The 26944-nt window shown below is 36.6% G+C and overlaps 5 protein-coding genes and 1 long non-coding RNA gene across 6 annotated transcripts in view; 3 read left to right on the forward strand and 3 right to left on the reverse strand.

The window, feature by feature from the left end:
- Positions 1-1911: 1911 nt before the first annotated feature.
- On the forward strand, positions 1912-7693 carry zmp:0000000912 (interferon-induced very large GTPase 1). Its single transcript, XM_043235579.1, is given in 4 exon segments — positions 1912-1941; positions 2505-3134; positions 3136-3697; positions 3700-7693. Coding segments are annotated over 4 exon segments (4770 nt in total). The 5' UTR covers positions 1912-1920; the 3' UTR covers positions 7257-7693.
- A 147-nt stretch (positions 7694-7840) lies between these two features.
- zmp:0000001062 (GTPase IMAP family member 7) lies at positions 7841-10528 on the reverse strand. Its single transcript, XM_043235612.1, has 5 exons — positions 10348-10528; positions 10154-10239; positions 9969-10028; positions 9849-9893; positions 7841-9046 (listed from the first exon to the last, which is right to left on the reverse strand). The coding sequence occupies exons 2-5, from the start codon at positions 10233-10235 to the stop codon at positions 8172-8174; spliced, it is 1062 nt and encodes a 353-aa protein (XP_043091547.1). The 5' UTR covers positions 10236-10239; positions 10348-10528; the 3' UTR covers positions 7841-8171.
- On the reverse strand, positions 7841-16099 carry LOC122341921. Its single transcript, XR_006250501.1, has 2 exons — positions 16061-16099; positions 7841-8139 (listed from the first exon to the last, which is right to left on the reverse strand). It is a non-coding gene; the product is annotated as an uncharacterized LOC122341921 (long non-coding RNA).
- On the reverse strand, positions 11891-14965 carry LOC122341919 (GTPase IMAP family member 9). Its single transcript, XM_043235620.1, is given in 5 exon segments — positions 11891-13553; positions 13555-13612; positions 14237-14314; positions 14526-14631; positions 14832-14965. Coding segments are annotated over 4 exon segments (1032 nt in total). The 5' UTR covers positions 14626-14631; positions 14832-14965; the 3' UTR covers positions 11891-12757.
- slc25a17 (solute carrier family 25 member 17) lies at positions 15689-21365 on the forward strand. Its single transcript, XM_043235613.1, has 9 exons — positions 15689-15892; positions 16496-16556; positions 16650-16716; positions 16807-16958; positions 17938-18054; positions 18149-18297; positions 18784-18879; positions 19780-19865; positions 20034-21365. The coding sequence occupies exons 1-9, from the start codon at positions 15818-15820 to the stop codon at positions 20182-20184; spliced, it is 954 nt and encodes a 317-aa protein (XP_043091548.1). The 5' UTR covers positions 15689-15817; the 3' UTR covers positions 20185-21365.
- A 911-nt stretch (positions 21366-22276) lies between these two features.
- The window catches only part of mrtfaa (myocardin related transcription factor Aa), a 35306-nt gene continuing 30638 nt past the window's right edge, over positions 22277-26944 (forward strand). The window contains exons 1-2 of the mRNA XM_043235087.1: positions 22277-22362; positions 24652-24714. The gene's annotated coding sequence lies outside the window, so the exon portion shown is untranslated. The remainder of the gene's footprint in view (positions 22363-24651; positions 24715-26944) is intronic.

Consider the following 26944-nt stretch of genomic DNA (forward strand, 5'->3'; position numbering starts at 1 on the left):
GGCTGTGTAGCGAAGGTAAGGTGGGAGGTGTGTTGTATTTCAGAATATTATGCCATTAACAATGATGGTTACTGTAGTACATACTCTTTTAAGATGTTGTACTGTTGGCGGTGGTGGTTGAGAGCTTTATGTAAAATAGCCGGGTTTTAGAAAATGAAGTTAAGGTTCCATAAAAATGGCTCTGGTGAAATTTAAAATGTTATAATTATAATTGAGGTTTTATATGTTAAACGATGTCAGTGGCAAGAGTTAGAGACTCAAAATTTGATTACGAGATGACTGTTGATGAGCTTTTCAGAATAATTCACATCATGCGACACAATGCATGCAACTGCACACCACATTGTGTTTGCATTTGCAAGTATGAATCGTCTTTTATTAAATCAGATTTTAAAAAGTCTTCTTTTTTTTTTGCTTCTTCCTCAATTTTTCCCAGAGTCACAGTGCTCTCTGTTATAGTCTGAAAAGAGATCGGTCTGATCTACTGTACATGGGTATCATGGGTAAGCAAACAAATCTATAATTATCATGTTTAATGGCCTATTTAATGAACACATCGTTTTTTGTCTTTGCACACTCAAACTAGAATGTTATATTTGTGTGTAACAGGTTCTCTCTTCTCAAAGGCTGATAATGAAGACAGTACAGAAACATCTGCATGTTGTCAGGAATCAGGACCGAGGAAAAGAAAGTGTAATGAGTCGTTCCAAGGGAGTAAGTTAATCTGTCTTTTTGTTTTATTGCGTATTAGGAAGGAGGTCCGTGAACTCATTTTCACTGACAGATTTTACAAATATTAAACAGTTAAACAGGACATATTTTGAAATTTTCTTTTTATCAATGAATTTATTAATTAAGCAGACTTTTTTAAGCGATTTACAATCGGGGAATAAAAATTAATGTTTCTTCATAAAGAGGCAAATAAAAACAATAAGTGTTCATAACGACATTTCAGATATTTATTTAGAATTCAGTCAATCCTTGTCAACATCGTGCTTATTTAGCACTTCATGCAAGCTAGACTTAAATTGAAAATGTAGTGATTAATAAAGGAAGTAACTGATTAGTTAATTAGTCGTTCTCAATTATCAAATCGTTTGTTGCATTTTTACCCTACAGCAAGATACTATATAGCATAATTACTCTATAGACTACATAAAAAGCAACAGCTGACTAATTCAAGACAATAAGGGATACAAGGGAAACTGCTCAAAAATGTCAGCCATGGCAAAACAAGACTTCAGGATGAATGGTGTGAGTTTGTCCCCTCCGGTGGTGATCGGAGAGACACTGAGGTCGATCCATGACAAAGATCCATTGACTTTCAGAATATAAGGTTTTATGATTACACATGCTGTTCTTTTGATTTGCTCAAGTGAGCAGCATACGGTGGGTACGGAAGGGACCATGTGATATTTCAGTTTTTCTTTTGTAATAAATGTGCAAAAATGTCAACAATTCTGTGTTTTTCTGTCAATATTGGGTGCTGTGTGTACATTTATGAGGAAAAAGAAACTTAAATGGTTTTAGCAAATGAAAAATTTAAGGGGGTCTGAATACTTGATACTGAATACTGAATACTTCTAATTACATTTGTAATTAATTCTATAATTATATAACTGCAGGTATCATTTTTGTTACAGCAAACATCAAAAAACAAAAAAGTGACCTTGCACCAGATGGTAAGTGTGACATTTGATACCTCTTTTTTGAATCAATGTAATATGAAAGAGTTTTGCAATAATTTATTTGTTAAAAAAATGAAGATAAATAGAAAATAAAGATATCTGAAAATAAAGCATAGTATCATTTCAACACTTGGTTTTATTTTATTAATTATAACAGATTTTTAACAAATGTTTACACACACAAAAAAAACCTCTGATTTTAGTTTTTTTATTTTTAGGCAATCAGTTTCAAATGAAACCAGGCAATAGCGAGGTAAATAAAAATTCATTCATTCAAACTAAATATAAATAAACAGATTATATACATTTACCCTTCTCACAGATTACAGCTCAAAGAGATAGTTCATCTGAATAAAAAAATTCTGTCATTAATTACTCATCACTTCATAAGACCTTTGTTCATGCTTAGAATCTGAGAGCTTTCTGAGTGTTGTGGTTCTCTAATGAACAGTGGAGGACTGACTCAGAAGACAGGAAATCATTATAACAATAAAGTTATTGTACTTGTTGCACAACTGAACCACTGATGGTTTAATGATGTCCGTTTCTGTGCCTGGTAGTGTCCTTGCTGTCTATGGCGGGTCAGAAAACTCTTGCATTCTATCAAAAATATCCTTTTTTTTGTTCTGCAGATGAATGAAGGCCTTACAGGTTTATAATTAATCAATAATTAATTACAGAATTTTCACTTTTGGCTAAACACTTTTTTGGCTAAACTTCATTGATTAGACTTAATTTCACATAAATTGAATACATTTCATTTGATTAGATTAAATATGAATATGAGATATGAACAACTGTTTTCTAATTTATCAGGGTAAAGACAATGAACATGGAGTGGTAGGGCAAGACCAGTACGAAGACAAAGAAAGCTACAAGCAGAAAAGCATCCATCAACTCGTCGGTAGGCTTAATCTCTTGTGCAAGTACCAGAGCAAAATAAAGTCACACACCTTTCTGCAAGTATCTGAACCTTCATTACAGAGGCAAGAACCTTGCGAGGAGATTAACTTGGTCCAAACTTATATACAAAGACTCCTGATGACAGATTACAGAGCAAGATACATCCCAGTAAAAGAAAAACCCAGCGAGGTGTTCAGCACACAAAGAACCATGGTGTTAGATACAGGAAAGACCAATGCTTTTGAGAAAATTTTCAAGAGGTCTGCACCTGAACAAAGAAATGAAGCCAGTAGAAGCCAGCCCATTCACCCAATGGATATTCAGATGATAGTTTACCTCTATGCAGATAATTTTCTTCGTCAGCTCATGGTAACAAAACTCTCACAGTGTCAGTATGCTCTTCCTCTGCTCGTGCCCAATCCATTCTCCCAAGAGATTGAATTTCCTATGTGGACCTTCCAAAAAATAAAGAAAAGCTGGAAGTCATGTGAAAAAAACATTAGCAAAAATCAATCAGTCTACAAGACTGAAACACCCATGGTTGCTTTTTTTTAGGTTTTCACAAGTTTCTGCATCCAAATCTGCATTAATGAACAGCCTGATCAATGAGCGGCATGCCACATTCTTTCACAGACACTGTTGTGGAAGCAGCAAATCCCACCTGTTGATGGACGGAGTGGTTGAGATCGCCTGGTACTGTCCATCTGGAGATAAAAACGATAAATTCACAGACTGTGTTGCATTCTGTAATCTTCATGGTGATGCTCAAGATAATGAGACACAGCTAAAAATTCTGACCGAAGAGTCCTCGATAAATGTAGTGCTTTTGCCCAATCTTGATAAGAGTGACAAAAGTATGGCAATAGTGGAAAATCTCTACAACAGCAAAAAGCCTCTCATTTGCCTTCTGACTGAAGTTGACTCAGGTGTTTCCAAGATGCAGGAAGGCAAATATAAAATTGGCCTGAAACAAAGAAATAAATCAGAAATATCTGAGGATGTTAGAAGAACCATCAAAGACTGCCTCTCAAAACCACTGTCAGTTTTTAAACTTATGAATATAGGCAAACACAGAGAAATCAAAGTAGACGAGAATGATGAAGACTGCAGGGGAAGAAGACAGCAGAGTGGATGATAAGACTACTGGAGGGAAAGGAATTGTCCAAAATCAAAGAAACATTTCTGCCTTGTCAGGGAAAACTGTGGCACGACTGGTGTCTGAAGAGCAAAGAACTACATCGACCTCAAGGGGATAACATTGAAATGCACAACAGCCAAAAACAAACAGAGATGCGCAAAATCCGAAAGCAGCAGAAAGCATCTGGGGTCAGTACTTTTATGAACCTGTTTATTGAAAAAATGTATTCCAAAAATGTTGACGAGAAGATGTATTTCCTTAAATGGCTTGGGATCCTCCTGGATGAGTACACTTCAGAAGATCTCTCCTTGCTTCATCATAAATACGATGAAAAATGGTCAAAAGTGCTGGATTTAAAAAAGAAACCCAATAAATCTGAACATCTCACAGCAGAACAATCACAACTAGAGATACTCTCGGAGAAACTAAATGCAGCAACATTTGGCTTGGAGCATATACTTCGTGAAATTGGCCAGATATATGAATCAAATGTATCTGTGAAGAAAAATACGGGAACTGGATGCACAGTAGATGTCAGGTCTCTACCACGGATTGTAGCAGAGCTCATGATCTCCGGTTACCCACTGGAGCTGATGGACGGTGATGCAGCTCATGTGCCTCTGATTTGGGTTCAAGCTGTTTTAGATGAACTTATCAAACTCCTGGGAGACCAGCGGGTCTTTGTCCTGTCTGTTTTAGGTATTCAGAGCACTGGAAAGTCCACTATGCTGAATGCCATGTTTGGACTGCAGTTTGCAGTCAGCGCTGGTAGATGCACCAGAGGAGCCTTCATGCAGCTGCTCAAGGTGTCTCAAGAACTAAGGAAACAGTTAAACTTTGACTACATTCTTGTCATAGATACAGAGGGTCTTCGTGCTCTAGAGTTGGCTGGCAGGTCAACAAGAAATCATGATAATGAAATGGCAACATTTGTTGTTGGTCTTGGAAACATGACTTTGATTAACATTTTTGGTGAGAATCCAGCTGAGATGCAGGACATCCTTCAGATTGTTGTTCAAGCCTTCCTGAGGATGAAGAAGGTACGACTGAACCCCAGCTGCGTGTTTGTGCATCAGAACGTTGGAGACATTACAGCGGGTGAGAAGAACATGGTAGGGAAAAGACGCTTGCAGGAAAAACTGGATGAGATGACTCAACTAGCTGCTAAAGAAGAAGTCTGTGATGCAGAATTCTTTAGCGATGTCATAAAATTTGATATAAAGACTGATGTGAGGTACTTTTCCCAGCTGTGGGAGGGCAGCCCACCCATGGCACCACCCAATCCATGTTACAGTGAAAATGTGCAGGAGTTGAGGAGCACTATTCTGTCTCATGCCTCAAAAAGTAAGGGCGTCACACTTACACAGTTCAGGGATCGTATAGGAGACCTCTGGAACGCTCTTCTGAATGAAAACTTTATTTTCAGCTTCAAGAATACTTTGGAGATTATAACATACAGAAAATTAGAGGAGGAGTACGCAAAGTGGACCTGGAGTCTCAGAAGTGCCATGCTGGAGATTGAAGACAAACTGCGCAACAGAATCAATAACAGGAAACTGCATAAAATTGGGAGTAGAGAACTGGAAGAGGAGATGGCAAAGACCCTTAAAGATGTGAATGGCTCCATGAAACATTACTTCACAGAGCACAAAGAAAAGGAGATGCTGATTCAGTGGAAATTGAAATTTGAAGAGAAAATCAAGCACCTTTATGGGGAGCTTATAAGGGATGCAAAAACAAAATTAGAGAACATCATCTCTCAAAGGGAAGCTCTCACCAGACTGGTTCAAGAAAAAACCCTACGTGAAAGAAGACTCCTGGAGAAGAGCAAAGAACTTGCTTTAAGTCTTAAGCACAAGGCTCTTGATGAGAATGAGTTGAAAGGACTATTTGATTCAGTCTGGGAAAAGTGGGTCTCTGAGCTGACAACAGATGTTCCACCATTTAAAGAAATCAATATAAAATATGACATAATTACAATCCTTAATGAAATGCATGAAGAAGCACTTGTTCTTGACAGATTAAATAAGTTTCAAAACATTTTCCATGTGTCTGATTTCACCATATATGTAAATGCAATCAAAAAAGCAAACAGAAATTACATTAACACTCCCCTGTTACCACCAGAAGAACAGGAGTCAATAAAACAACTGATGCACAATGCCTTTCGTCAAACTGAGAATCGGGTGAAATCAAAATCAGTTGCAAAAATTGGATATAATTTAACTTACATACAAGAAATTGCTCAACTTGTAAAAGATACTGTTGGAGGACACAAGTGCATGCACACAAAATATGAATTCAAGAAAGAGTTCATTGTTGATTTGACACTATATATGTGCCAACAGGCATGTATAAGTTTTGCAGAACTTCAACAGGTTTTCAGAGAGACTAATGATCCCTGGATTTATTTAGAGAGAAAGAAACCAGAATACTACACTGTTTTCCAGGGATTCTGTAAAGGTGCAACATCTGCTGCAGTATTTGGAGCCTTAATCTGCAGTGAGCTGAAAGAACCCATTCTCCAGAGTGTCTACAACAAGACCGCAAACGATCTAGCAGGAGAGATGCGCACAAATATTCCAGCTTTCAAAGGCAACAGGTCGAACCTGGAGAAACACATTCTGAAAGCACTAGCAGAGGAGGAGGAGGACTTTAACAATTATATCCAATACATTCATCATCCCAGGGACCACTTTGAAGAATTCATCCAACGTGAAGTTAGAGCATTCATAACAGAGGGTAACCCCTCAACTCTTGCAATGATCAAGGGAAACATCAGACACAAAGAGCAATGTGTCATCACTGCTGCTGAAAGAGCAACAGCTGAAGTCTTAAGTACTGCTGGAGATGCTGATATGTGGCTGGATATATTCTCAGGCTCTCTGAAAGACGAGCTTGAATACAATAAAGAACACCTCACTGGTAACTGCTGTCAGGACATCACTGATTTTGAACTTCTGGAAGAGGTTGTGAAAAGAGAACTTTGTCCCATAATAGAAGAGTTGAACACATACTTAACAAATGTCTCTGATATTGAAATGAAAATGTCTTGGAAACCACCAGATGAGATTTTGATAGAACACTTCTGTCAGTGCTGCTGGGTTCAGTGTCCATTCTGTAAAGTTGTCTGTGTTAACACGATGGAGGACCATCCAGGAGATCACATTGCCCCTTTCCATCGTAACTGTGGGATGAGAGGGATGATTTATCGAGGTACAACTAACCTTTGCTTGGACTTCTGCACATCTTCAGTGGCGAGTGACACACATTTCTTTTTCCCAAAATGTAACTCAGATGAAACAGTTCTATGGAAGGAGTACAGAACAGCAGGTCCAGAGTTTGAGAACTGGTCCATCACGCCTGATCTCTCAGAGCTGCCATACTGGAAGTGGTTTGTGTGTCGATTCCAGGCTGATTTGGAAAAATATTATAACAAAACGTTCAGTGGTTGTGGTAAAATTCCAACTGAATGGAGATCCTACACGAAAGAGCAAGCCCTGGAAAGTTTGGAGAAGTACCTGTAAGCTTTTAAATAAACTCAAGTAGGAACCATGTGTCTTATAAAGCCTGGAGCTTGTTGCCAAAAGCTTTTATTGTTCTCGTCACTTTTTATAAAGAGATTTTATTATACTGTAATTAAAATAATAAAAAATATATTATTTAATATTAATCATTTTAGACAGAAATGATCATGTAGACCATTAGTTAGACTTTGATGTATACAGGGTTTTGATTAATATCTCAATGCCTTTTTTCTTCTTTTTCAAATAAATAAATTGTAAGAAGTTTTGTTTTCATTTGTTCGCAAATGTAGTTTTTACTGACATTGTTGTAGCATTGACATTGTACAGTCCAACACATTATTGTTTTGCAATACATTGCAACATGACTGCTGTCTATGGCACTGTTTAATTCAGTAATTGTTTTAAAGGTAGTTCTCGAGCAAATTAAATTAAATTATTTATAGGATAAAAAAAATGAAGGTAATAATTTTGTTGGCACACAATGCAATGCATTTTCTTTTGCAGAAATCTTACTTTTAGATTACAAACCTAAAAGTTCTGTCAAGAGAAATCCTCCAAGACCATTTCACTGTTGTAACCAGTCATCAGCATCAACATCTTTATTAGATAATGACAGATTCAAGAGTCAGCGACAGAATTACAACACACAGATTACATTGGTGTTTCTATTTTTCATAGCAATAGAGGTGATTGAAAGTTGAGCTGTGTTATAATTTCCATCAAGTATTGTGGGAACATCTTCAGTTAAATTAAACTTCTGTGGTAAGTTAATGTGAGTTTTACATACAGTAGCACAAAACAATAAAGAGCCACAAAGTAAAACCTGAACAGTGCAACGTGTGTGTGTATGTATGTATATATGTGTATATATATATATATATATCTCTAGAACTCATGAGAAAGTTCCTGAACAGCTCATAAATTGGTTCGATTAAAGAATGATCTGTGATCTCGTAGCAGATGAGGGGCTCTGGAAAGACCTGCTGTCAGAGTTTTGCGTCTTGGTGGATTCTCAGCTAGTCTCCGTGCATCTTCCTCTGCCTCTCTCCAGAGCTCACGCTTTTTCCTCTCTAACTCCTCCATGTCTTCGTAATTCTCCTCCAACTCCCTCTCCTTTCGTGCAATCTCTTCCTGTCTCTCCTCCAGAATCTTCTCTTGTTTTTCACGTATCTTTCTCTCAGAGTTCGGGTAAAACGACGTCGTGTAGCAGCTTCTGCCATTGACGGCCACCAAGGTATCGATCTTCTCCAGAAGTTTGGTCACTTGCTCAAAGTTTCCCAGGTTCTTGTTACTGAAGAACACAAATCCGCCGCTGCATGTGCGGATGAAGTCTCTGAGGTCTTTGTCCGAGCTGGCGATCACATCATTCGGCGTTTTCCCATCTAGTCGATCTCCGTGTGTGAACAGAAGAACCGTGTAATTCCAGACGTTCTTCCCGAACATGTTCTGGATTAATTTATGCATGTTCTTGTCCTCATTGGTTAAGTTTCCCACCGGCTGAACCAGCAGAAACACATGTGGTCCTGGTTTATAGAGCGAGACAGATTTCATGATCTCCCTTATGACTTCCTTCTCCATTCGACTGATCTTGTTCAGACCCGGCGTGTCGATGATGGCCACGGGTCGTCCGTTGATGTTTCCAGATGCTCTTTCACAGAACCGTGTGACTCTGCTCAGCTGCATGTCCGTGTTGAAGACGTTACCTCTGAGGATGGTGTTTCCGGTGGAGCTTTTTCCAGACCCTCTCGCACCCAGTAACATGATGCGCAATTCCTCTGCCTCAGCTTCAGCTGGAAAAAGATTGGGTTGAAACTATATGACTTTTCCGTTAAAAAAAAATCTGCCATTATTTATTCAAGGAAGTGGTTGACAGTTATATCACCTTCCCACCACTAGAGGTCACCTTATCTAGAATACTGACTTATTGTCTTAGTTTCTTACTGATTTAATGTCATGCCACTATCTCTGCACCCAAATACATGTACTATGTACTTTTTGTTATTGAAATAGAACATAAAAAGTTAAATGGCTATAAGAAAACATGCCTTTTGTTCTAAACCTAAATGAAAAGATATACTGTCTGCTTTTTACATAGACAGCTCAGCTACCTTGTAAGGGAGCATCCTAACCAAAACGCACTCAAGATTAGTACAGAATTAGTATATTGATAAACTAATGACATAATATACTGTACTAATAAGCACAAAAATGAACAAGACTCTCACATATTGGGTGAGCTCTCGATTACAACGTTTCAAACTGACATTTCAAAAAGTTATGAATTACTTAATTTAATTTAATAGCATTGTTAAATCTTTAGGGTTTGCCCCAAAAAATGTTTTGCTGTGTTCTTACGCCTAAAATGCTATCAAACAGTTTGGAAAAGCACATATGACTTTGCAAAACCTTAGTATCACTTCTGAGCATTCTCGGTATTCTGATCTGATGTGTTTTGTATCTACGGCTCAGATCGGAGTGATTTAATGCGCAGAGGACAACTCAACTCAAGCACCAGCAGACAATAGATCCGCTGAGCCTGCTTAGTACAATGATTTATTTCCATTTAAGGCCAGAACTTAATATCACACTTACCGTTCAAGGAAGGTGACTTTGAAATGTTTTTTAAGTCTTGAGTATCTAAACCAGATAAAGCCACATAATTATTCAATGAAAATAAAATAATTAGTAAATTTTGCTGTTTGTTTGGCTTACCATGCAATGTTGGTGTTTTGGAGTTTGTTCTTACATTTTCATATAGTTCATCAATTTCAGCTGCGGAAGATATGAATAATCATATGCGTAATTGGTGAGAATGAATGTCTTTTTATAAAAGGCTTTTTAGAATGATTTGATTTGAATGAATTGATTCAGATGTGATAAATGAATCAGTAACTCACAACCCAATGACGAGTCCAGTTCAAAAGTTTCTTTCCCTATTTCAGCCTTCAGACTGTCCCACAGCTTTTCTTCTGAAGTCATTGCTCTGTTTTATGTAAAACAAATAAAAACAATGCATGAAATATTTGACCTCAGTGTTGGAGACTCAAATCCCAACTTTAATATCTACAGATGTATAAATGAAAATACTCACAGGTCAGAGCTGACACTTATGATTGTGGATCCACAGACAGAGTATAGAGTTCCTTCACCGCCGAGAATGACGGAGAATCCTGTTTGACCAGTGTCTTTAAAGGTTGCTCAAGCCAAAGAGAAGTCTTTTTCTAACAGGCATTTAGATGATAAGAAAAGAACCAAACATCTTAGAGATACGGAAGTAATTTCAGTAGTTTCAAGCATGAAGACACTATTGAGTTATAGGGTTGCTCATAGTTCTTTAGTATTTCATCCAGTCAGACACATACACTGTTATCTGGCACGTTTCTCAGATATGCTCAGATATGCAAACGTGAGTGGCATGAGCTTTACAGATATGTGTGTGTGTGTGTGTGTGCGTGTATATATATATGCATGTGTGTGTGTGTGTGTGTGTGCATACTGCACATTTTAAGTGGATCAGAAACGTTCAAAAACGTTGTCGTAAAACAAAAACTGGTTTTAATTTGAACTTTGATGAAAGGTTTCTATCTACTTTAAATGTTGACTATTATACATAGAAAGAGATATAAATTACAGAATTCTAAGCTGAATAAAAACACATGTTTTTCTTTGTGGCTATGAATATTGTTCAAAACATGACGTTTTCAAATATTCACATAACAAGTTGAATGTCAAATAGTCCTATTCGGAGGTTTTCATGTGACAGTGTTGAGTATTTCATCTGGTGTGATGTGTGACTCATTTTCAGGAAGTGCAGAGATAAAAACCTGTGAGCTCACACGTCAAGAACAACAAAACAACATCTCTGATTGCATCTTGCTATTTTCAAGATGTTTTTTTTTTTTCATTCAAATTAAATTCGGAGCTATGCATGTATTTAATATTTAATATTATTTTATAATTATTTTATATAAATTTATTACCAAACAAAAATTATCTAGGCTCAACCCGAAAAATGCAAAAAAAAAAAGGAATTCATTTTTAGCGTATCACAAATCTATGTGTGTCTGTATATAAAGAAATACATTTGTAGGCTGTACAAAATAAACATTTTTGTTTATACAGTATGTTTACTGTGCATATTGATTATGTATATAAATACACATCCATGCATGTATATATTTCAGAAATATACAGTATTACTTATATTTATATGTAACATAAATTATATAATATATGCATGAAAATATCATACTAAATATGTGCATGTGTGTGCATTATATATATATATATATATATATATATATATATATATATATATATATATATATATGTATATATATATATATATATATATATATATATATATATATATATATATATATATATATATATATATATATATATATATATATATATATATATATATATATATATATATACATACATATATATATAAACAATATACACAGTACATTGGTAAAATGACAACTCATTGAAACTATCTGACAAAGTGCTGAATGCTCCTTGTGTCTTTTATCATGCCCCTCTGAATGGTACAGCATATTACAGTAGATACTGTACAGGTATTTCAGTACACTCCTGAGCCAGGGGAGGGCAGTGCTGACACAGGAGCCTCATGATGCAGAAGTAACCAGAGCATGTAGTCAAACCACTTGTGTTACTGGAGCACTCTGGTATGTCATCTCAAGAGGTTCAAAAGAAAGACAGAACGTCAGACAGAAGGAAATGAACTGTCTGTCTGAAACACCGGAGGGAGGAGAAAGACACCAGTTGTTTTTTTTTAAATCTGGCCAGCACAATGATTTGAGTTTCTGTTTCTAAATTAAACACTCTTTAACACTTAATTTAACACTCTTTATCCTGAATATTTTTTTTTACAGTGGTGCAATATGTGACTTGTTTCATCGTGTTTCATTTTTCCCTCAGGTTAGTGGATCAAAAACAATATGAAAATAATTCTTAACTGGAAGAGGCTTTTCTGTTTACACTCATGATATTTAATCCAGATTTATTAAACAGGAACCTTTTTTAGTCTTGTCTTTTGTCACTTGAAAGTAGTGGCATTTAAATTTATATTAGATTAAATAAGTTTCATGCATTTTTTAGTCATGCAGTATTTGTGGTACAGTAATTCATCTATAGACCACAGGTTAAATTTACTTCTAACAACAACATAAAAAAGTAGTGTGATAATATTTAAATGCCATACAAAGAACTACATTTTTAAAGGTAAAAAATATTAGGAGCAACAGAAGAAAAATGATTAAATGCAGCAGTAAAAACTTTTTCATTATAAGTTTCTTTTCTGACTGAGCTTTTTTCAGGGAGTGATTTAATTCGAATGAACAAACTTGATTGGACATCATATTTGACATTAATGAGTTTATGGAAAAGATATAACCTTTCAAGTGGATTAAACTGGGCATATCCATTTACCTAAGCAATAAAAAAATATCTAGGTCGAATGATTATTAGAGTTTCTAGGTGGGACACTTCTGGCCCGATGATTTTTTGGCTAGACTCATAGGCTTTTTTTGTTTGGCTGGATTCCCGGCCTTTTTTCTTGCATCGTCTTCTTCTATTCTCCAGAGTTCCCTCGTTTTTCTCTCCACCTCCTGCTCAGTTTTGCAGTATATCGCCAGCTCCCTCTCCTTCTGTGCAATCTTCTCCTTTCTCTTCTCCAAGATCTTCTCCATTTTCCTCCTGATCCTCCTCTCCGAGGCCGGGTAAAAAGACGGCGTGTAGCAGCTCTTCCCGTTGATGGCCACGAGGGTCTCGACCTTCTTCAAGAGTTCCGTGACGGGCTCGTAGTTCTCGGTGTCCTTGTTGTTGAAGAACAGGAAGCCGCCGCTGCACTGATGGATGAAGCCCCGGAGCTCGTCGTCGGAGCGCGCGATGACGTCGTTCGGCGCCTTGCCCTCCAGACGGTCTCCGTGAGTGAACACGATGATGGTGTACTTCCAGACAGTCTCCCCGAACATGCTCTCGATGAGTTTATGCATGCTTTTGTCATCGTTGGTTAAGTTCCCAACGGGCATGACCAGCAGAAACACGTGCGGCCCTGGAGCATACAGAGAGATGGACTTTAGGATCTCCCGGGTCACCGCCCTCTCCGTGCGGCCGACCCTGTTCAGACCCGGCGTGTCGATGATGGCCACGGGCCGGTCGTTGATGTTTCCAGATGCTCTTTCACAGAACTGTGTGACTCTGCTCAGCTGCATGTCCGATATAAAAGCGCTGCACCTCAGGATGGTGTTCCCGGTGGAGCTTTTTCCGACCTCTCGCCCCCAGCAACATGATGCGCAATTCCTCTGTCACAACCATGAAATAACAAGCTTTTATTTACACACATGCACACAAAGGGATCCACTACATGATGTCCCCAAACCTGGTAAAACAAATGCTTGATATGTTTTATCAAACGCTTTACACATCCTTCATGACACGCAAAATATCTTTTTTATTAATAATAAAAAGAAGATTCTTTTTAGTACAAAAATTGTGTGATATTGATTTTTATTTTATTTATTTTATGATTTTTATTTTAATCCTGCTGTTCCAAGCCTATTAAAAAATAAATCTCTCATTAACCTTTGTTATTTTATTGCCAAATTTTTAGATTAAATAGGTTACTTTTGTCAAATTGTTTTCTTCCAGTTAGCACAGGTTTTGTATATTGTTTTAGAAGACCTTATGCACAAGTTTTTGAGTGAACATTGCTAAAATAACCCACTATTTATATATTTATTTATGTTTGAGGCCTACAACCAATCATTTTTAAAATTAAATATATGAAACCAGTGAAATATATGAAACAAGATTTGCTCTAATGATATAGAATAAGGAGAAACTTACAAACAATTTTTAAAAACCAAAAACCGAATTAGGTACAGGATTTTCAGCACAGCAGAGGTTAAAATGATTTTTAAGAAAAATGCAGGTGTTTTAAAATATGTCACCTTCTTCATTTGTTGATGCGGTTACATTGGTTTCCTCTATGTTCGGCAGATTTTCATACAGCGTGTCGTGTGTTGCATCTGTGAATAAAGTTGCTGCTTGAGTCCAAACAAGACATCATTGACAGGACATTCGCTGTGTAATCTTCAAGAAATGTTGTAAATAAAAAGACATAGATCAATCCTTATCTGATCACTGATAACTCAAATGTTGTAGGGAATAGTTACTCAAATACTTTGGCTTTTAGAGATACTATAAACAGATTGATTTGTGTAATTCAATGCGCCTCACAGCCGGTTGATGAATCCAGTGCAGAATCCTTCTCGTCTTCCTCAGAGTCGTCGATCTCTTCGTCTGACTTCTTACTCTCCATCGTATCATGAAGTGTCATTATTTTCTGATTTTAGAAAGAAGAGAATTTCACACCGCATAATATCATATTAGCAAGCATTTTTGTCTGGTTAATATATCATTGCACTAATCTCTTTTTAAGCATAAAAAAATATTTGTAAGACACCTAGAACAAGCAAAATTTGTTATTCATGAGTTTATGCTTCATAAGAGTAGAGACATCAATAAAAAAAGAAAATGACTTACCGCAGCTGATGAGTTTTAAACCCGTTCATTTATAAAACGATCAACACATTTGCATGTGAAGAGTCTCTAGGGAACATGGTTTCTTCTGTGCAGTGAAGAGTTGTTCTGTTTGAAGGAAGGTGTGCTGTGATCCACACAGGTATCGACTTCAGGGAGAGGGCTGGTCCTGTTGAAGGATGCGATCATTCGACAGGGGTTTCGTTGAGGCACAGGACTAGTTCAACATGTTAGTCAGGTATATAAAGTTTGTTTGGCACGTCTTCTTCTGTTCTGATGAAAAAATGCCCCTCCAGCCTTTAAAGTGAGGGTTAGTTTTCAAACAATGATTACAACATTTTGAACACACAGCTGGAAGAAATGCTACACGAAAACCAGTCAAAACACTTCATTCACTGAAGTCTGAGCTGTGGCTGCATTTCACAGTATCTGTCATCTATCTAATAGTAGGCCTAGTTATTGTGACCATTGACTATGTAGCCTGATAAAATTCAAGAGGACATTTTTTCTTGCACTTATTTATTGTCAACATAAATATTACTCTATGTGTTTTTGTTCGGTGTTCTGCTTTAGTACACAAGCTGAACTTCCATTTTCCAATAAAGAAGACTCAGCGTATTTTTTGTAACTGTTTTATGACAATTTGAAAGAGAAACCTGTCTGAGACAGACATATTTCCCCTATTAAATGTCTATTCAGCTTAAACACAGCTTTCGCTGACTTCTCCCCTTTTTTTTAAAGCTGTGGTAGAGGTTTGCGTTTCTGGATTGGCTACGGGTTGCGAGGTCAAGTGCAACTTTCGTCCAATCATCGTGGAGGAGATTCATACACGCATTTTCATTGGCTAAATCGAACCCGGAAGTGAACGTTGACAGGGAAATCTCTTCTGCGAAGCGGTGTATAATCCATAAATCGGAACTCTGAAATAACATTATTTGCTTCTGAGCTAAATAAAACAACTTTGCAGTTACATCTTAGAGTGTCTTAGGATGGGCTCTAGAGATCTGAAACTCCTGGATGTGTTTTCATACGAAAGTCTCGTGCATGCAGTCGCCGGAGCGATGGTAAAAACAGCCTTTTAAAACATCTTACATGATTTACACAGTCACAGCTTTTAAATGAAATGATCACACATCTGTCTACTTTCCTGACCTCTACCTGCCGCGAGACGAAACTAAAAAACAAACCAAGAACAAAATAAAATAAAGCCAGCATGTTATATATGACTATACATATATATATATATATATATATATATATATATATATATATATATATATATATATATATATATATATATATATATATTATTATTATTATTATTATTATTATTATTATTATTATTATTATTATTAGGATATACAGTAGGATTATTATATTAGTAATATGCAAGTTAACATTTTGTTTCATTTAATATTTTTAGTTTAATATGAATATAGCAATACTTTATATGCTGGAATACAATATATAATATAATTAATATTGTTGTAATGTAATATAATGTTATGTTTTATATAACGTATAGAATATTTATCTATCTATCTATCTATCTATCTATCTATCTATCTATCTATCTATCTATCTATCTATCTATCGACCCATCCCAAGGGGAATCTCTTGAGTACATTACAAGTTAATTTCTGAGTGATTTATTTGTTTGTTTGTAGGGCAGTGTAACAGCAATGACTGTTTTCTTTCCTCTTGACACAGCTCGGCTCAGGCTGCAAGGTAAAAAGGGAAACACATGAGCTTATTTTCCTCTGACTTTCTCTTGGTAGTGTTTTAAAATACACGACCATGTTTTCGTCTGTTTCTGTGCAGTTGATGACAAGCGGAAAGCCAAATCTACCCCGGCCATTCTGTCAGAGATCATCAAGGAGGAGGGTCTGTAAGTTATTTCACACGCATCTCATTGTGTCATTTTCTTTTTCATTTCGGGTTGCAAGCACAATCATGTGTTTTAACTCTCTCTCTCCAGGTTAGCTCCATACAGAGGCTGGTTTCCTGTGATCTGCAGCCTTTGCTGCTCAAACTTCGTCTACTTTTATTGTTTTCATAGTCTGAAGGCCACCTGGCTGCAAGGTCAAAGGTCAACACCAGGAAGAGACCTCATATTTGGCATTGCTGCAGGTTTGCTTTTATCAAAAACCAAAACCAGTATTTCAGAATAGTTTTTTGTACACTTTTGTGCAAAAGTATGTATTAATGTGTCATATGCTCATCAAGGCTTTTTTATACAGTACAATATATAATCAAACATTTGTTTTTTATGTTATTAAAAATACAGAAAAAAATAATATTGTGGAATATTTTTGTAATTTTTAAATTTGGTTTCTTATATTAATATAAATAAAATATTTATGTGATGCAGTGCAGAAATAAAATAAAGTGATTTTTATAATATAATAAATATAATAATGTTTTCAAAATCATTACTCCAGTATTCATTGTCACTCTTGATCTCTTGATATTTTTGAAATCTGTGATATTCTTTAGTTTTTTTAGTTCTTTTTTTTTGGTTTTGGTTTGATGAATAAAAAAAGTTTATTTAAGATAATAATAAACATATGTCTTTACTATTACTTTTCATCCATTCAACATATGCCTGCTGAATAAAATAAATTATTTCTAAAAAAAAATAAAAATAAAAAGAGTGACTCTTGTCACGGGTCCCACTGTAAAAGGAAATTGCAATAATTACATTTTTGCCGGTATTTTTGATCAAATAGATACAGCCTTGTTTAGCTTAAAAAACCCATACAAAATCATACTGATCCCAAACTTTTAAATGGCCGTGTATATATTTTTGTGCAGCAGGTTATTTAAACAGAAATGTATGAATTGCTATACGCTTGTGGCAAAGCACAATGTAACTTTATTTATTTTTTGTGGTAATTATTTTCGTGCACCATTCAAAAGTTAGGTATGATTTAACAAAAAATATGAAAAGGGAGTTAATACGTTTATTTAGCTATAACGCGTTCAATTTTTTTTTTATTACAATTGATTTTTTTATTTTTTTTTTTGAAGAATGTTGGTAAGAAAGCAGCAGTTGGTAACCACTGACTTCATATCTTCATATCTGCTACACTTTTCTGTCTACCTTTAGGTGTAGTGAACGTTCTTGTGACCACTCCGCTCTGGGTGGTCAATACCAGACTGAAACTGCAGGGGGCGAAATTCAGAAATGAAGACATACAGCCCACGCACTACAGCGGAATTATTGGTAATTTATAAAAACTCGTGCACAATCCCGATTTCATTGCCTTTAATTCAGACGTGTGTCCGGTGATGATATGAGGTGGTCTGTCTCTCTTTAGATGCGTTTGCACAGATCGTGCAGCAGGAAGGAGTGGGTGCGTTATGGAACGGGACGTTCCCCTCCCTGCTGCTGGTGCTCAATCCCGCCGTGCAGTTCATGATCTACGAGGGTCTGAAGAGGCAGCTCACGAGGGGCGTCCACAGAGAGGTCGGGGCAGGCTGCTGGTCCCAAAACAGTGGCTTTAGAATCTGCTAAAACTCACAGTTCAAAACTTTTACAATCTTAAAGCTTATGCAGAGAATTATGGTAGCGTATACAGGTGAGTCTATTCACAGGGTCTCTGTTGCCTGGGAAACAGTAACTACAGCATTAAAAGCATGCAGATGATGCTTCATTTAGTGTTCATGTGCAAGCATCTGTCGAGTATGAGCGAACGACCCCACATGTGGTGGTAAATGTGCGTTACCGTACCAGAAGCGTTACCATAGCAACATAGAAATATGGTTATGTAAGTCCTTGGTAACCGTGGATGATGTCAGTGTCCACTGAAGTTTAATTTAGAACGTGTCAGCGTTTCGGGTTTGACTTTTAATGTGCGGTTTCCTCTGTTTAACAGCAGTGTGCAATGTGTTACATTTTCTACATGTTCAAGTTTCTTTATCTCCAAACGTATTTCTGTTTGATTGTTTATAGCTCTCCTCAGTGGAGGTGTTTCTTATAGGAGCCATTGCCAAGGCCGTAGCAACCACCATAACCTACCCTCTACAGACAGTTCAGTCTGTCCTACGGGTAAGACCAGAATACTGGATTACTGGTTTTGGTTCAGGACCCTTACTGTACTTCTGTATACTGTACGTTAGATACGTCACGTTCGGGTGACGTGAGCCTCTAACAGATTATGCACTTAATGTAGAAAGTAAGTGCATGTTGATAGATTAACTTCTAAATGTGATAAAGTATGATAAGATTTTCAATGCGAAACAAATTTGCTATATCGGGAAATAATCATCCTAGTCCGGACTCGAGCATCATGATGCAACAAAACACAAAGTCTCATTTAGCAAACCCTTTCATTCAAAGCAACAAGTAGGAGAGCATGTCGTGAGGGTAGCTTTGAGATTTATATATCATCTGAAAGCTGAATAAATAATGTTTCCGTCGATGTATAGTTTGTTTGGAGGGGACAATATTTGCTCGAGACGCAACTATTTTAAAATATAAGGGTGCAACAAAAACTAAATACTTAATGTTCAAATTTAAAATTGTCCAAGTGAAGTTCTCAGCAATGCATATTACAAATCAAAAATTATGTTTTGATAGATTACAGCTGGAACTTAACAATATATCTTCATAGAACATAAACTTTATTTAACATCTTAATGAATTTTGTCATAAAAGAATAGTTTTGAGACTGGCTTTGTGCTCCAGGGTCACATTAAACACACACTGGATGCTCCCAGGTTCTTTCCTCCCTCCAATAAAACTTTTTTTTTCTTCCTGTTGTGAGCTGTTTTTTCGCTCCCTAAACCATGCATGGTTAGGTTAGATATATTATTTGCATTTGCTTCCATCAGTTCAGATCCGTTGCGACAAACCAAACCAGAGGAGCCACGCTTTTTCTGAAGCTTTGTTTCTGTTTGCGTCGGGGTAATGTTGTCTCTTTTATCCGCGGCTCTCATTTGTGTTCAGTTTGGACAGCACGGGCAGCCCGCGGGTCAGTCCAAACTCCTGAGCAGCCTGAGATCTGTCATGCATCTGCTGATCAATAGAGTCAGGTAGAAAAACACGCTTTACTTCTGACCTGATTTTGCCTGTGAAGTGCAAATATATTTCACTCTGCAGTTCATTTTCAGTAGCTGTCAGCCGAGTTATTTTCAAGTGATTCATCGGGCTTCTGGTGACATCTGCTCAGGCTGAGATGTTTGTTGATTGATTTATTGCAGGAAGTGGGGCATGCTGGGATTGTTTAAAGGCCTGGAGGCGAAGCTGCTTCAGACGGTCCTCACCGCCGCACTGATGTTCTTGCTGTACGAGAAGATCGCCAGCGCAACCTTTAGGGTCATGGGGGTCAGACGCACAGCGATGGCCCACTGACCTCTCACGGGACGTTTATTAGTACGAGTATACACGAGTTATGAAAAATGGTCACGTGTTTTTATTTTTTCTAAATTATTGCAAAAGACAGGAACATTCAAATGTTATGACACACTTGACTTGAAATAAATAAAATATAAGTAATAAGTACAATATAAATATCAGGGGAGAACATGTAAACAAACATTAGAAAACTATTAAACACTAATATTAGAATTAAGACTGAAAATATTAAACAGTGGCTAATTTAAAATATTATAACGCTTTATTAGCATGTACATAATACTACACTAACGCTGATTCATAGATTTATAAACTGGTTATAAAATGTCAAAAATGTTTTGTGCTCCTTTTTAGTTTTTGTATAATTCTCATGTCCGTTTGTGTTATTATTTTATAGTTTAACGACATTACTATTATTATTGAGAAAATGCTGAAGGAAAGAGTAAGTGTGTCAAACGTTTGATTCATGGATTAATATAAATAATTATCACAAAAAAAGGGTGTATGCAGTACTTATATGATAAATGCATTGTGTACCCTTTAATGAAAAAATGCCTTAATAGGTCAATACCTTGGTCAGTATTTAATGTAGTTTTTAAAGGAATATTTCATTTAAAATATGAACTGATTTGTTTTATGAATTTCAACAAGTCTGGACTGGTTTATATAGTGTCAAAACGAAAATCATGCACGTGTGATGTATCTGTTTTGCAAGATCATTGCTGTCAACCTGGTCTTAGATCAGCCTTCCTGCATTGATTCAGTTTACAGACCGAAAACAGCTTCTAGACTAGTTTTTCTGGTTCTGTGTAAGTGATACTTGACAGCACAAAGTCACTGACACCATAATTGACTTTTATGCTTAAAAATGTTTACAGTCTGGGCATAAAAATAACTTCAGTAACGGGTTGTAGAATTAACCAGTTAGTGAATCAGCTTCACAGGCATCATGACGTCTCAACTGTGAAGACACTGAGCTTGAGGCTCAAGTGCATGCTTTATGTACAGAATCATCATGGATGAATCCGTACTGATATTTAGATAGTAAAATCATTTCTCTCTCAGCACTGATGGTCACACTGTACTAGAATGCATATAGTTACAGTTGTGTATGAATGTAAAATGTGGATGTTTATTTTTGAATGTTAATGATTCTATTAAACATGAAATTGAAAATATATTTGATAATCATACATCCAAGGTCAGATCGGTGATCAATGATAAAGTGGTAGTTATATATATATATATATATATATATATATATATATATATATATATATATATATATATATATATATATATATATATATATATATATATGTATGTATGTATGTATGTATGTATGCAATCCCTACATTTTAATGGGGTTAGAAAAACAGACAATTGCATAAATTAGCCTCCTGGTGGCAGTAAGATATCTGTCTGTGCTGTACTTCGACACACACACACACACACAAAACTCAGACGAAAGCAAATTTTACTTTTCATGTCCCCATGATTTTGTGATTTATTTAACTTGTTTTTTTAATTATTATTAAAAGAAATATTATAATTTAGTTAAAAATGTTTTTACTTATTGGACGGGTTTTATTGTTGTTGTTGTTATTATTATGTTGACAGGCGATACATGGTCTTCCTTCAGTGGTTGCTTGAGAGCCGAATACTCAACTGTGAGGAAAACAACAACAAAACAAATCATTTAAACCTAAATAAAATATTTTGTGTAATAAAATATATTTGTGAGATAACTGTACACTTTAAAGAATAGTATTTAAATAGGAATTAAAGCGAAACCATTTAAATTAATACGGTTAATGAATACTTTTTTGTGCTGCACCGAAAATAACGTAGCTGCTAATTAGCATGGTAAACACTTGTTCCTGTGGAAGAAATCTCAACGCTGAGCGTTCCACCACAACCGGTGAGCATTCTAATTGGTCCCCTTGTTCTAACGGGAACACCGAGCTGTGAAGTGATTGGCTGAGAGGATTCGCGGAAGTCATCTGAATCAACCTATTGGCTCTCCGCAATGCCATTCTTCAGAGTACTCGAACACTATTGGACAAGTCCTAAAAACAGGCGGGGTTCCGGTTGAAGTTTACTGGATATCGGAAACGATTAGTGGAGTGCGGACCAGTGGAATACCAATAGATGAGATGGATCAAGCACCGTAAAGTAAGACAAATGTAAAACTTATTGTTTTTAAGACTTGGTTTGAGACGCAGCCGCTGTGCCTGCGCGCTCGCTTGTTAAAATGCTTTCAGGGTGTTTAATATTGCATTATAAGCTTGCTGGAAGTTGTACTGTGTAACGTTAGTTGGGAACGGCAAGCACATGGCCTGAATTTGCTTGTCAGGTTACTTGCTAGGTGAGACAGCATGTTTTCGGGACTGTCAAACGTGTGACTGAAGGTTATAAGGGATACAGGTCACCTTGGCCACCGTGGGCACGGGAGGGTGCTTGTGGTCCTGATGCTGTGAAGGTGGGACTGTTATGTAATGTGCATCATGACATGGTGTTTTTATTCTTTTATTGCATGCATCTGTCATTAGGCGGGTTGGCACACTGTGACAGCTTTTAACACGTGTTATCTGCAGCCTTTTAAGTGTGTTATTTTGCATCTGGCTTACATGCAGGTAGGTATGTGCATGGGAACACCACGTTTTCTGCACTTTTGCATTAAGGTGTTGTCTTACCACATTGTATGAATACTGTATTATACAGTCTGATTGAAGCTGATGGTCACAAAGATGCATTTGAACTACGTAACCGCATTATAGCTTAACAAACAGTGCTGTGATGTCCCGTTTTACGTCAACATTAGTCATTTAAGTCAAATGCTTTTTAAAGATTGTTAGGGTTCAAGGTTCTGCTTTAAGCGTCTTGACACTTATTGATCGCTCTTTCTGTCACTTCAGCATTTTGACTGCAGGACGGAAGCACGAACGGACCATATTCCACTTATACACAGCAATAACACGGCTCACGATCAACAAGCACGACTTGTGTGTGAATTAGGTCAGCTTGTGATTCATAGCGCCAAAATAAAGTGGGTCAAAGGGAACTCAAACTTCTGCTCACACAGGAGACTTCGAGATAAATCAGCTTAAATTTATAAAAGCGACAGTCCTTGTGTATTCCTGTCGGCGTTCTTTTAGTCTTTCTCACTGCGTGCTTTTCGTCTTCCAGCTCAGGTTTCAAAGGAATGTTCTGGGTTCAAAACAAGTTTGATTTTTATCAACAGCAGAAATGTGCAACTTGTACTTTTGATAAAACGCTTAATTCCTCTGCATAAAGATATGCGTTATTTGGGTCTGTCTAAATGGTGCGGTGGAACTGCTTCTCAAGGTGGATGAACTCATGGTCATGGTTTATCGGTGTGATTCTAGTTTGTGGATTTCTGTGCACGTTTACTGTCCTGTTCTCTAGACTATCTCTAGTCAAAATGATTTTCTGTGGCTCGCTGTTGATGGAGCTTTTATTGATCCCAGAACATTCCTCTGTGCAAAAAAACTTGTTTTTAAAAAGTAAAAATCAATGAGGGCCAGTGTTTAAGGCCTGTGTTGTTTCTGTTAATACTTAATAAGAAAACAAAATCTGTAGGTAATCAAAATAAAACTGACATAAAATATAACTTTTATGTATACATGCATGTGTGTGTATTTAAGTAAATTACATTGTTATTACATGTTAGGACATTAAATATGTATCTATGCTTATTTATTTATATAATAATAATATTCTTGTAAATATTTTCAAAATATATGCTGCATGTTTTTTTTTATTCATAATAAACATACACAGTGCGCACAAATATTTTATGTAGTAACAAAAATGTTATTTTGGATTTGATTTTTATATATATATATAACTAAACCTAAACATTGAAAGTATATAAATAAAAGCTCATTCAAAATATTAATTCATACTTAATAGTATGCTAAAATAATGTGGTTGATACTGAATATTTTTTTTAATTCATTGATCTTCTACATTTTTTCCTCGCAGCGTTGAACAGGTGGTTTTGTGTGGACTGTTTCACGTTATCTTGGTGACAAATCAGAATGTGCAACAACAATGCTGTCTTCCCGGCTCACGTAGAATGACCTTTGTGCAAACCGTAAAAAATTACTTTTTCATGAAATGCCGAAAGCTATGAAGCAGTCAGTATTGTGCGTGTAAGTATGTGTCACTTTCTAGCGGAGGTTTAGGAAATTAAATAGTTATATTATATCATTTCCAGCTTCTAGTTAAAAAGAAAATTGTAAATTGTACACAAAGCTTTATTTTGGATTCGACCCATCATTTAACAGCACTGATTTCTAACAAACTGAAAAATGCTTTTTTTGCTACATATATATTGAACAATCTTTTTAACTCCCCTCATGCAAACAGATCTAAGAGCTGTTGTTTTATTAGCTAATTGTTTTTTGCTTTTTATTGTCCTGTTCCTCTTTCTTCAAGGTGATGGTGCCGCACACCTGACATGGAATGACGCTGGACTTTTTTGAGCAGAAAATAAATCAGGTAAGCACCTACACGCAAACACCTCTGGGGGTTCCCCGCTCGCATCTGCTCGTGTTTATTTTGCTGCTGCGTGCGCAATTCCCCAAACCCTGATGTTCTCTGCGCTTCCCAGAAGCTGTCTTAACTTCCTCCATGTTCGCTTCATTCTGCTACTGCGTTAACTAACCTGCATAGTGGCCATATAGCCTTTTAGTCTAAGTTAACAACTCATTTTGTTTCTCTAATCTGATTTGCCTCAGAGAGAATAAAAGCGTTAGTCTGCTTGACTGTGCGTTTGAAAAGTCAGTCGGCGATGTGTCCCACTTGGGTGAGCACCAAGCAGTTGGCCTGGCTGCACCTGGCATGGATTAGCCAGCTGCCACTTTGCAGAGGCACCAGACACACAGCATGATATTCTGACCCGGTGACCTCGTGTTTTGGGTGAGGTTTGTAGTTTAAACCTTGCCTGCGCTTCGCTTGTTTAGCTTGGTAAACAGAAACACCGTCTAACTGCCTTCGGCCGGAGAGCAGTCCTCCCAGAGGGAATGGTGTTTTGCATTTTGACCCAGTTAAAAGCAAATAGACCAATCCCAATCCTCACCCTGAAAAGTAGCCGAAACCGAAAAACGTGTGACTTTAATTGGACTTGAAAGATCAGTTGGCCGGGAAGCGATCAGACTGTGAGTTAGCAGTGATGTGCGATTATGATGTCAGTAAGTGCAATGCGTTTTCCCAGCACTGGAGCATCGGTTTCCCATAATGATCAATAAATTATATACATCTAAGTGTATAGTGAAGTCTGTATCGTCATCCATGACTAGAGAGAGTGACTGTACAGTCAGGATGTCAGAGATAGATATACGAGAGAGAGAGAGAGTAGAAGTGCGATACGGCTGTTTAACGCAGGGCTGTGATTCAACCGCATTTGATTTGTCCAAGCAAACACATTCTTGCCACATCTATTGTACTAATATAAATATATGTACATATTTAAAACAAAATATACTCTGTGTTTTCATAAATAATAAATATATACAGTACATATACATTATATGAATTTTTTTCTTTTATTAATTGTTTGACAGCACTTATACCTTATTTATTTATATATATATATATATATATATATATATATATATACACACACACACACACACATTTCTTATTATTAAGATGTTAAAAACCATTTTTGCTGCTTAACGTCCCCATCAGTACATGAGAACTTCGCGGTCCCTTTTCCCAACACTTCCCTCTGTTCATCATCGCTCTCAGCACATTTTGATCACCACAAAATACTCCCACTCGTATTTTTAGTAAATGTTCTGTACAACAAATAAAAGGGAAGAAAAACAAGGAAATTATGGGAAAATAAATTACTTTGCGGAGCAGTTGCGGTGTTGAGAAACCGAGATGTAAACAGAATGCACCTGTCAATCATGTTTTCTCAATTGTGACATCATTCATCGCCATGGTGATAGATTCCAGCAGCACTGTTTTGCTCAGATGGCCTGATGAGAGCCAAGCGTGTGTGTGTTTGTTTGTGTGACGCACTCTGCACATGACTAAGCTGTTATCTGCTCTGTATTCAAACCCCGTAGAGAGAAATTCTTTACTGAGAACACCTGACAATCTTTCTGTCAAAACCAATTCTCTTGTTCTGCAACAGAGTGGACGTTTTATCACAACTTTCTGTCAGTGAAAATCTGACGTAATCAGTAGAATTTAGTAATGGAACTCACTCGTTAATATCGTAATAAAAAAAATAAACCTAATTAGACTCAAATTAAGAAAAAACTGAACTAGGCCTACTTCATATGTTATATGTATTCATATGAGTTTGCAGATTTTTTTCTCAGTAAAATAGCTGATTTAACCGTGGAATTTCCCTTTTATTCAAAGCAAGGTAATAGGATCTGACACTCAACTTTTATTTTTTGGAATGGGGATTTTTGTAACTTGAGATCAGTTCTATTTTACTGAGAAAAGTTGTTGTTGAATTTCTATGAAAGTACAAGAACATGTGACTTTATGAGTCCATTATAGTAAAAAAAGGTTTATGTAAAGAAGTGAGTTTTGCATATCATGTGTAGCATATTTACTCTTCCTAGATGTTACAAACACGCACTCATACGCTGTGAATGGAGAATTACGTTTTCCCTTTTTGAACGTTCTAACCTTCTAGATCTCTTTTTCAAACATGGACGTATCGCAGATATTGCAGACATTCTGAAATGGCCGCTGATTGTTGGAA

Source organism: Puntigrus tetrazona, chromosome 3, assembly GCF_018831695.1.
Source record: "Puntigrus tetrazona isolate hp1 chromosome 3, ASM1883169v1, whole genome shotgun sequence".
NCBI lineage: Eukaryota > Metazoa > Chordata > Actinopteri > Cypriniformes > Cyprinidae > Puntigrus > Puntigrus tetrazona.